Here is an 11,786-nt window from a genome sequence, read left to right as displayed (position 1 = left end):
TTCTTGAAATCCAAAGTCTTTTGGATGAGTGGGTTGTTGTTGAAACTATGGTCATTCATTCGGTAAAAGGAACGTAATTAAGAGGTAAAAAAACTAAGACTTGACTAGAGAGAGTCACATGCGCTCGGAAAACTTGTCATGATAAAGATTTCCATGTTGCTGGATTCAAATCATTCAATCATAGCTGGACTAATTTTACCTGGCTAAAATTTTTCATAGAAACATTTAGCTAGTCAATGTTGTTTCGGTGGAGTAATTTCTGTAGAAATTTCCAGTGGTTTTCTGTGCAGGTAGGTTATGGATACACAATTCTCTTTTGTGACTTTGATGGTGTACGGTGTACAACTACAGTACTCTCAGAATATTAGTTTTATTGCAATTTCATCTCTGCATTCCTTTCCCACATCAAAGCCCCTCTTCCTCCTCTTTTCTCTGCTGGTGTTCTAGTGGTTTCCATCTCACTTGCTTGGCTCTCTAGGATCGACATAACTGATGGATTCATTTATAAGAAAGGTACAAAAGCAAGACATCAAACTGTCTATATGCAACCTATACCAAAGAAATCCAAATTAAAAGCCGAAAGGGCATTTAGATTCAAACTTCGACCCCCAACTAAGAGAATGCAACATGAAGCAAAAGCATCTATACTCTAATGGTTAAAGAAATTTCCTGGAATTTAAAAAAGCAATGGAAGTCCAGTGAACATCGCATATAATGAACCGCAAAAATTCTAGCTTAACTTTAAGATGTAAATCTGATTCATATATGGCTTTCCAATTTTGGTGTTGCACTTTTATCTTTATAAGAATCAAAGTGCCATTCCATTCTGAGTTAAAACTTAAAACTAATGGACTGGATCAGGCAACCTAGATAGCATCCTCTCAACAATTGTGTTTACAGCATCACAGGACATCACCAGTATGTCGTGCTGGATCCATGGTTGATTGGAGTATACATAATTTGCTCAGCAATTTTATTTACAGCATCACGAGACATCACCAGTGTGTCATAGTAAAGGATGCTGTCGACGTCCAACTCCTGCAAAATGTGTGAAATATGCATAAGAAGTTAAGAACTGAGTCCAAACCCAACAGCCTGTTCGTACATCCAGATTTTTTGGTTGTCATGGTTGTTATATGGATAGCTAGATAAACCAGAAAAACAAAAAGTGAAAAAAAAAAAAAAAAAAAAAAAAAGTTGCCTTAACTCATATTCATAATACAGCAATAAATAATAAAAGAATATGGATCATGAGAATCATTCATCTTGGACTTAAAAGGTTGTATGGGTAAAGCCAACTGGTCCTCAAAAGTTTGGAACCAAGTCTCTAAACAGCATCTCAGACTAAACAGAAAGTCTGCTACTTTGCTAGCTACAACATAACACTTATCTAAGATTAGAATGTGCAACTTACACTTGAAGGCAGCACAGTCACGTAATGTAAATTTTTAGTAGCCAACTTGAGCTTTTCACTTATTGGACCACCATCCACCAGCAGAATTTTCTTCTTTTTCTCCTTTTTCCGTCTTTGCTTGACGTAGTTCACAATGTTCTTGGGTTTATTTCTGTAGATCCCAAAATCCTCAAAAACCAGAAGCTGTAATTTGTACAGTTATCTCTTGTTAGGTTCCATACTGAACATAAATCAATCTCATATATACAACTTGATACAAACATAGCATATGAAGCAAGGACCTTGAAGTTTGAATACACCTTAATAGGTGTAAGACAGAAAATGAAATAATAGGAGACAGACAGACTTGCCTTTCCCTGTGCAGCTCGAGATGTCAGAGCAATCTTTAATCCCAGACGTTCGACATTCTTAATAGTATGACTTCGTGGCTTAAGACCTCTGAGCTGTTAACATCCATTAGATTCATTAAGATGAATGCAAAAGGACATACCCTAAAGAAAGAGTCAGGTTGCATGCCAATGAACATGCTGTACTTAAGGATGATAGTACAATACCTGGGGATCACTCAATGTTCCATGGCTGGCTCGACCACTCTCCTTCCAATTCGATGGCTTTACACAAATTCCAAAACATTTGACATGTGACAATACGATATAGAAAAGTTATGTTTAGTAAGTACCCATATGTAATTAGCCTTATATATGTCGGTCTGTTCTTTCTCTTTTCTTAAGTACTCTTTTGTACTCTTATAAGTGTCATTTACCGAAGTGCTACCCACACAGCAATAGAGAAAACAAAATGACTACAAGAGACCTTGATACTTTGGAAGGAAGGGGCATAGGAGTTTGTAACTTTTTCTTCTTACTGAAAATATTCAATGACAGAACGCACATTACTGAAAAGAGTCGGTACCTGTTGCCTTTTTGCTAGCTGCCACAGCACAACTGGATGAAGCCAACGAAAGAAGAAAAATATCCGACGAGCAATATCCATCGTAATAGGTGCATCAAAAACATCACTAGCCAAAGTTGTGGAGCCTTTCTTTTCATCAAGAAATTTTGTCACTGAAATTACAAGATCAAGACAAAGTCCTATCTTAGGATACACGTTCACCAATTAACAATTTCACATCTCTATTGCATACTTTCTGAAATCTATTCTATAACAACTACTTGCAGGTAACTTTCAATACATATAAACCGAAACTTGTGACATGTTATGTTTTGACCTTGTCCCACATACCTGTAGTGCACTCCGAAGCCCCGGGAGGCTTTAAGGACAATGAATCAGAGAAAAATGCACCTCCACTCGACTCATGGGTCAAGACTGAAGTCGAAAGCATTCGACAAGCACAAAACACTGATCCACCCTACATTGGAAGTTCCCATATATACAAGAAAACAAAGCATCAACATAAATCAGCAGCACCCATGAATAAATAACATTCTACATCATTGATCTGATTATTACAATATAAACTAGTATAAGAAACTTAGAAACCTTGAAATGTAATGCTAGAAATACCTTGGAAACATGGCCTGATGCTAAACCAGAACCAAATGAACGTACGATTCTTCTGGAAATGAACAAAGCCATACTCTAAAACAGATTCAGCTGTATTATACTGAACTGGGTTAGTGGGTTATCTAAGACACAGCTTAAAGACGACATCTTTGAATAGAATTACAACATCAATATCAAGGCACATGTGTGTTCGTATGAAATGGCGAAACAGGAAGAGAAGAAGATGCAAAATGTGGCAGAGTATTTGAGAATTGGAGGAAGCAGAGGAACACAGCGATCACTCAGATCAGTTTGATATCTTACCTATTACTGTTGCAAAAGAAAGGAAGCAGAAGACTGAGCTCTCCTTTGTCGGCGTCTATCGTATTTCTGCCATGGAAGACGTTTCCCTGTTTCTTTAGCCTAAGATCATTTTACTCAATTTTCGGAAGGGTTTTTTTAGTTTTTTTTTTTAAGGGTTAATTCCTCTCCAAGATTTTTTTATTTATTATCTATACTATTATTAAGATAAGAGGATTTGTTAGCCAAAATCAAAAATTTTGACGGAAATGACCCTAAAAGATTAAAAAACTTTGAGAATTAATTAAATCACGAGGACAATTATGACATTTACTATATTAAAAAATAAATAAAAAAAAGCCACAATCCACTTTTCTCTCCCATGATCTTATGTCTGCAATAACCGTTTTCTTTATTATTTTCTGCAAAAAAAATAAAATAAAATAAAAAATACTTGCACATGCAGAGCATGTGTGGAGAAATGCTAGTTTTTTTTTATGAGAATGAAAATTATCTATAGTTCTATACTATATTTAAGAGAGCTCATTTTATCATTGAAAATGAGTGTGAAAAGACGACTAAATCCTTATACCATACATTTTCTAAAAATATCTTTTAATAAATAGAGGACATAATTGTAATAAACAAAATAGCATAAAAAAATTTCAATTTATTTTCCCTGAAATCTCTCTCTATAACTTCCCACTTCCTCAGCAAAGGAGGAAAAAAAAAAAAACAAACTCCTCACGTTTTCTCCAATGATTATTTTGTTTTTATTCTTTAAAATTAAACCCACACACAGAGTGTGTGTTTTGGGCCTAGTGTTTTGTAATAGCAAGATGGGAATAACCCGTGGTGGACTATAAGTTTTTCACTTTGTGTAACAGTTACGAGTCCGTTATCAATAATGACCTCTATGAGCTAAGCGGGCCTAACCCCTAACCAATCTAATCACCCATTTCCTTAGGCTACGCATAACGATATCAATCCCGAGAGTCGAGATAAATTATCACCACAAACACCAAGAGCAACCATGTCATCCTCTTAAATAAAAAGATTAATTTTTTTTTTTGAGAATGAATAAAAAAAAATTAATTTATCTCTGACTCAATTGCGAGATAATTTTCTTCCCATCCAAAAAATAATAATAATTACTTGTGCGGTCCACTTTAATGAACTATATGTCTATATCTCACCTTGTGTCGCATTTGATTTGTGACAAAATCACATCATCATCATGATCTGATAACTTGAATATTGTGTTACATGAGATCTCATATAAAGATGGGATTTAAGTTCACTTAATATTACTTATTAAATTTTAGATTCTCGTCAAAACCGTGCATTCTCTATATTTGATATGAGTCGATTTATTACAATAACGTCTCATTGACTTACGTGGTAACTGAATAACGAATTTCTCTTCGATTTAGGTCGAAAGACCCCTCTTTGATTTGGAAGGAAAGTACCATAACCTCAATTCTCCACCTTTTCAAACCTAGTGCTGCAACTGCATTGAAACTCCGCCCCGGTCCCAAGAGAGGGAGATTGGGGCGACGGCAAAACAGTGAAAACCAAAAGAAGATGTCACACTTGGACAGAGAAAAAGCAGATTTAAAAGACATGCGTTACTAACTTTGTTAATGCCATTTCTCTGTTTTACACAACATGAAACCCTTCGTTTATTCTAGGGAGCTGAGGCTAATGAAAACTTGCGGCTATGCGTTTTCTAAACACACCTTATTATTCCTAATGAAATCATAATGATCTCTTATGAAAGTACACATTACACAAGCATGAAAAGGAAAAACAAGATAATCAAACACAACAAGCTAGCTCGAGTTGGCTGCGAATCTTTGACTGCTATACAGAAGGCATGCAAACAGGTTTCAGCTTGTTCTTGATGAATATGGGGATGGACATGGTGGAACATGTACTTCCACTACTCCTTCAAGCATCTGCACAACCTTTCTCATCGTGGGTCGAAGAAATGGGTCTTCTTGGATACACCAAAGAGCAATCATCACAGTCTTTTCCAGCTCTGTCTTGTCATCCAAGGCATTGACTTGGTGATTTAGAACCACATCTAAAAGTCCGTCTTGGTAACAATTATAAACCCAGTCGGTTAAAATTGCTTTCTCTTCGCTGGTATTATCCATATCAACACTTCTCCTGCAGCAAATGATCTCCAGCAGCACAACACCAAAGCTATAGACATCAACTTTGGTAGTGATTGCCATGTTCCTAAACCACTCGGGTGCAACATACCCTTTAGTTCCTCTAATGGCAGTATATGTCTGGCTCTGATTCATCATCAGAAGTTTCGACAAGCCAAAATCAGAGATCCGAGCATTGTAATGATCATCCAGAAGTATGTTCTGAGGCTTTATATCACAATGGATGATTTGGGTGGTACACTCTTCATGCAAATACAGAAGCCCTTTCGCAACACCATAAGCAATTTCCATACGTTGCCTCCAACTGGGTTTCTCATCACCAAACAGGAAGCTTGCTAATGTGCCATTGCTCAAGAATTCATACACTAGTAATCGCTCTTGTCCCTCATCACAATATCCAACCAGGTGAACTAGATTCTTGTGATGTGTCTGTCCAATAATTTTCAGTTCTGTCTTGAATCCTCTCTCACCTTCTTGTATCACAGAGTCTTGCATCACACTGTTGAGCTTCTTAACTGCGACTTGGACATCTGAACCAATTTTTATTATCCCTTTGTAAACAACTCCAAAAGCACCCTTTCCTAGTTCTTCATTGAATCCATTTGTAGCTTCTTCAAGCTCCTTCTGACTAAAGAAACGCAATTTTGTGTCCAAATCATTTTGCGCAAACCTTACATGTTTCTTCCGGAAAGTGAAAAAAATTCCCAGAAAAATAACTGCAGCAGCTAATATAAAATTACCAAAGACAGAGGTGCTCAGAAGAACTGACAACAAACGTACCCTAGTGGTCTGGCTCTTCTTCTTATCATCCGGAACTTGTAGAGCTGAAGTATCATTCCTGAATTTGATGAAGGTCTTTGCATTAAGGGTGGTGTCTTCTCTCCCATATGAGAGTGGAAACTTCTTTTTCCAACAGGTTTCATTGCCGTAAACAGCAACAGCACACGAACAATCTTCCAAGCAAGATTGACTGCATGTGTCAGCAGTAGAAGCATTTAACTGCACATAACTGGAGGTAAGCCAATCAGTATTTGCTCGCACCTGAACATCATATAGATCTTTTGTATAACTAAGCTCATCTTCACAGCCTTGTTTGGAATCTGGATAACAGTTCCCGTATGCATCTGCTGGATCAAGTAAAGAGTATCCTGTTAGGCATTCACAGGATGGCCTCTTATCTGCTTTGAGAGTGCAGATACTGTTGTAACCACAAATACCAGGACCCGAATTCATCTTAATTTTTTGGCAAATATTAGGCGGCTCTGACCAAAGAGCAGCCCAGCTTTCATTGCCAATGGAAGTCTTTGGGAGGAAATATTGAGCCAAAACCCCATCAAAGCTGAGAGTTGTACGGAGATAGTAGTCCTTTGCTGAACGTTCCTCCCCTGTGAAAGTGAAATGTGCACCATTCACTCGCAGAATCTAGAAATTGCCTGACTCATTGAAAACCAGTTGTAGACCTTCACTACCTGGAACAGTCCCAGTGGTAGTTGCAGTTGAATAAAAAGGTTTCTTAGCAGTGAACACAAGATTCCCATCTGGTTGAAAATCTACCTGGAAGCGCCCTCCGGAATAGTCAGTCTCTGAATTTCGAGAAGACAGTTTCCCTCCTCTTTCCATTATTTGCCCGGGCAACATTGTATCACTAGGATTCTTGAACTTCTCCCATAACTTTGCTGACTTCGCATTTTCCAGAACAAAGTTACCGGCATCATTCATGAGCCCATGAGCAACAACACCAGCAATAATGTTAGTGTCATTGGATGTCCATAGCTTCTCACCTTGAGGACTTGTAAGGACTAGTCCACTGTTGGCAGTCAAGTTCACAGTTGATCCCTTGGGTACAGGCGTATCCCCCATTTGTGTACCAAACTATAGTTTTGTCTGGTATCTTGGCAAACCATATAGAAAGCAAGAAAAGTCCATTGTTTTCAAGTTGCCGAAATCCAAAAGCAAAGTCACCAGATGGAGAAATCCATGAGGAGTTACCTGCTGCAGAGAGAGAAGCACCGACTGCTACGCTACCATTAGTTTGTGCAAGCACATAAATTGGTAGCAGAAGCATAAGCAGCCATAGAGTAAAAAGCATTGCCATTTGCCAGAACCAATGTGGTTGAGCAATATAGTTTAAACAAGAAACAAAATTAGAATGCTGAAATTAAACTTGGGTTACTTACAGATACCTGGAACCTTTTATGGAAGTGGATATGCGTTCTCTAGGCAGAAGAATTGACTTGTCTTCCGAGTCTTCACATGTATATAAATTGACAAAGACGTGTAGCACTCGTCACTGTGGGGACGTCACTGGCTGTCCTCAGCCATCAACACATAAAAGCGAAATTCAAGAAACATTAATGAAACACTCTCCTTGAGAGATTTCATCAAACATATTGCCAGGAACTCTATTTCTAAACCATATATATACTTTGTCGGCTCCAACTAAATTTGCTGCATGCATTAATCCAGCAATTCTTACCCTGCATCAATCAAGGTAATTCTTTGTTCTGCAATTCTTCCAACACCTACAACTTAAAAGGCTCAAAATATGAAAATATCTCTTTTCGGCAATGCTTACTGTTGAAGAAAAATTTAGAAATTGTTGCATTTTAATTTTCTTAAAAATGATGGGGTTAGAAGAAAAGGTTATTGGGGTCAATTGACATCATCAATGGGTACGCCCTTAAAAAAACAAAATATGGTAGAAATCATATGTCTACTTCAGATAGAAGGTAAAAAATATATTTGACCAGTTTCCATTTTAATTTCAAAACATTCATTGCTGATCTGATTTAGGATATAAGTTAGGTCAATCTTTCTCTTTTATTGCTCCTCCTTCGAAGTACTGCATAGGTTCCTAGCCCGAAGGTGAACAGAACCAATGTTGTTAATCAGTTACAGTTTTAACAAGAAACAGAATCAAAATGGTGGAAAACTCAGAGTCCTAACAGACTGATTAAGTAATGAGATCATATGAACAAGATGATAAATCGGCCTTAAAATATTGTCCAACTGGTAACTTGGGAGTGGTTTGCAAGTGAACTTGATCTGGTCACTCATTATTAGCAACTAATAAAAGTAAGATGCCAAGCAAACCGAGTCCTGATGATATTGACAAAAGAGGACAATCTTACCTTCGAAAACTTGTATCGTCCACAAAAGAAACTCCAAGATAAGATGAGATGAAATATGAATGTTGCTGGACAATCCAAGACTAGGAGCTAGATAAGGTATCCCACAAACAAGGCCTATTTGACAGGCTGGTCCCAAATTTAAATAAATCCAATAGAGACCAGCAATTTAGGTATCAGAGAATTGACAAGCCAAACTTAATCTGTACATTTTTCGACCAAAACAAAGAAAAGGAAATACGTAATCCATAGATCAAAATTATTAATAGAAAAGTACAGTTTTTGTAGCAGCAATCTCTAAAGACCTGAAATTAGGTACATAAAGAGCCTGAAAATGGGAAATACTACTTTAAATCTTATGAACAGAAATAAGTACCGGTAGAACCAATACTGGACATGTTGAAAATGGGAAATATAAAAATATTAGTACGTTTTACATTTTGAAATTTGAACCAATCCTCCGAAGGATCTGCGTTTATAGTTCGACAATTTGCCAAAACTGATAGAGCCTTTTAATCTTATGAACAGAAACAAGTACTGGTCCAAGAATCTTTTCGACTAACTGATCGAGCACGCAAGATACATTTACAGACAGAATACGTGGAAATTTAGAGTCAATTTAGAAAAACAGGACATTGCAATAATATCAACAGCAATGAACCGTAATTTTTTTTTTTTGGGGGGGGGGCGCGCGGGGTTGGGGTGGGGGTCACATCTTCACTCGTGGAGTGTAGTTCCCTAGTCCTCAGTCCTCTTCACTTTAGGTCAAAATACCAAAGGACCATAAACATCAATAGCTGGATGATTGGTTTGGTGACTTGAATGAGTTGAGTCCATATTCGACAAACAGGACATTGCAATAATATCAACAGCAATGAACCATAATTGCCGGGAGACACCAATAGCTGGATGACAAACTGATGTGGACGGTATAGTTTCTGGGAAAATAATAAATGGTATGCCTAGCTGGAAGTTTCACAAAATTGAAAGGTCATGACTAGCATTTTTCTATCACATTTTCACAGACGAGACCAGCTGTAGAGGCTGGTCCCAACTCCAGAAGCAATGTCCGACTTTCTACATCTCTATTTCATAATACTGATAATAAAAAAGTTCCAACTTTCTACAATCTAATCCACAACAATACTTACAGGTAGTTTTAACTTTTAACACATACAAACCTGATACTTGAGACATGCTCTTTGTAAACCTGTTCCACATACCTGTACTGCACTCTGAAGCCCACATAGGCTTTAAGGACCATGAATCAGAGCGAAATGCACCTCCACTCAACTCATGAATCAAGACTGAAGTTGAAAGCATTTGACAAGCACGAAACACTCCTAATTTGGAAATTTCCCAAATAATTCATCACCATGAATATAACAACATGCTGCATTTTTCTTTAGAAACTTAGAAAATGTAAGTATATGATGCTAAAAGCCTAAAACAGAATCCAGTGGAGCGTAAAAGTCTTCTAGACTCAACAAAGCCAGGCTCCAAAGAAAATAGTCTCAGCTGTATTATATTGAACTGGGACTATTCGACATCAGGAGCTAGGAATATATGATTGTGTGAGGAAACCGCATAAAGACAACATATTTGAATAGAATTAGATCAATAAGAGAATTTAGCAATTTGGACCTTTTTTCTGTCTCTATATTTGAAAAACAATGAAACACTGTCCTTGAGATATTAGGAGAGTGTTTCACATGATATATGAATATTTGTGGAGTATTCGACATCAGGACCTAGGAATATACGACTGTGATAGGCCAAACTCACTTTGTAAAGATTTTTAACACAAAATTATAGTTTACGCAGCATCAATCCCTAAAGAACCTGAAAATGGGAAATGCTACTATAGGAGATGATTACATATTTAACCAATCCTCTGAAGTGAGCATTTTAGTTACATGCCAGTAAAACTGATAACAGCAATAGGTAAGAATATACATGCATGCACTATACTTTTCAACTAACTGAGCACAAATGCATGTCTACTTTTACAGACAAACTGAGTGGAAATTTAGAGTCAATTTAGAAAAACAGAACACATGCAATGTCAAATGCTATGAATCTGAATGGGGAGGCACATAATCTTAAGAGCACAATTGGGGAGTGAAGGTCCCTAATCCATAGTCCTCTTCACTTGGTTTATGTGTTTAGGTCAAGATGGCATAAGACTATAAACCCCAATAACTGGTTGGCTGGTTCAGTGACTTGAGTCCACAATCGACGTAGCTATGTGGATTGCAAAGTTGCCAGGTAGTAAATGGTATGTGTAGGTGGGAAGTTTCACAAAAGTGAATGGTAATGACTAGCATTTCTCTGTCACTTTTTCACAGACAAGACCAGCTGAAGAGGCTGGTCCCAAGTCCCAACTCCATAAACTAAGTCCGAAGGCACAAATAAACGCATCAACAGTTCAACACCTCTCATTTTAGAAGCAGATTACTGAACTTGTAAATATTGGTTAATTCCAACAAAGTAACCATTCATAGCAAGAAAACTCAGTACCCAATGAACAAGAAGCTCTAAAGTTCTCATCATTCTTTTGTTTAAGCAATCTATTTGAAAGTGTCCAAGACACAATTAAACCCAAAAAATTTACTCTGATTTCAGGAGCAAATCACTTAGCTTGAACATTCTGTTAATACAAAAGGTATACTAATTTAGGTAGGTCAGCAATCCCTGAAGAGCCTAAAGTCGCACAGATTTCAGTATAACCATTCCTAGCAAGAAAATTCAGCACCCAATTAACCATTGAATTTCACATGAGGGAGGTGAGCATTTAAAGCACCTAGACCTATGAATGGAACGGATTTTGAGCATATCAACTTAATTTCAGATATGCATAGTAACAAATAAAGTTCAATTGGACCTAATTCTATAATCAAGTAAATCATTGAAATCCAAATTTGTATCCGCTGGAATAACGGTATTTGGTGCACTAATTTGTTACTACATGTTTCCAAGGGCATTTTGGTCCTCTCAGTTCATTTTCTCTCCAAAATAATGGATAACTGTAAAAGTAAAATGAGAATTGGAATTGGTCTACTCATTTCATTTCATAGTCCATTTATATAGGGATAGAATTACAACGGAAACATCGATTACATTAATGATACTAAATGCTGATTGATCCGTAATTGCGCTGATTGATGGTAATCACTGATTCCTTGATTCCCTCTCCGTCAGTTGCTTTGATGAAGGCACACAATATGTTTTTCCTTTAACACTCCCCCTTGTGCCAAGTCAAAT

The 11,786-nt window shown here is 37.2% G+C and overlaps 1 protein-coding gene and 1 pseudogene across 1 annotated transcript; both read right to left on the bottom strand.

Annotated features, from left to right (window-relative positions):
* Window positions 1-650: 650 nt before the first annotated feature.
* Window positions 651-3,394, bottom strand: LOC133732381 (uncharacterized). The gene is made up of 8 exons (XM_062159920.1): window positions 3,242-3,394; window positions 2,939-3,028; window positions 2,657-2,783; window positions 2,327-2,478; window positions 1,969-2,025; window positions 1,765-1,857; window positions 1,415-1,597; window positions 651-1,038 (listed from the first exon to the last, which is right to left on the bottom strand). The coding sequence occupies exons 2-8, from the start codon at window positions 3,008-3,010 to the stop codon at window positions 913-915; spliced, it is 810 nt and encodes a 269-aa protein (XP_062015904.1). The 5' UTR covers window positions 3,011-3,028; window positions 3,242-3,394; the 3' UTR covers window positions 651-912.
* A 1,431-nt stretch (window positions 3,395-4,825) lies between these two features.
* Window positions 4,826-8,490, bottom strand: LOC133734221 (G-type lectin S-receptor-like serine/threonine-protein kinase RLK1; annotated as a pseudogene).
* Between the last annotated feature and the right edge of the window lie 3,296 nt (window positions 8,491-11,786).

This window comes from Rosa rugosa, chromosome 2 (genome assembly GCF_958449725.1).
Source record: "Rosa rugosa chromosome 2, drRosRugo1.1, whole genome shotgun sequence".
Classification (NCBI taxonomy): Eukaryota; Viridiplantae; Streptophyta; class Magnoliopsida; order Rosales; family Rosaceae; genus Rosa; species Rosa rugosa.
Note: the sequence above shows the minus strand (reverse complement) of the source record. Positions and strands in the feature narration are given on the sequence as shown.

What these genes read in the sequence shown, in the direction of transcription:
- LOC133732381 (XM_062159920.1), bottom strand. Translation starts at nt 3,010, where the DNA reads ATGGCTTTGTTCATTTCCAGAAGAATCGTACGTTCATTTGGTTCTGGT. An exon ending in AGCTAGCAAAAAGGCAACAG is followed by an intron (nt 2,026 to 2,326) that starts GTACCGACTCTT and finishes ATTTGTGTAAAG; the next exon opens with CCATCGAATTGGAAGGAGAG. An exon ending in TGACTGTGCTGCCTTCAAGT is followed by an intron (nt 1,039 to 1,414) that starts GTAAGTTGCACA and finishes CACATTTTGCAG; the next exon opens with GAGTTGGACGTCGACAGCAT.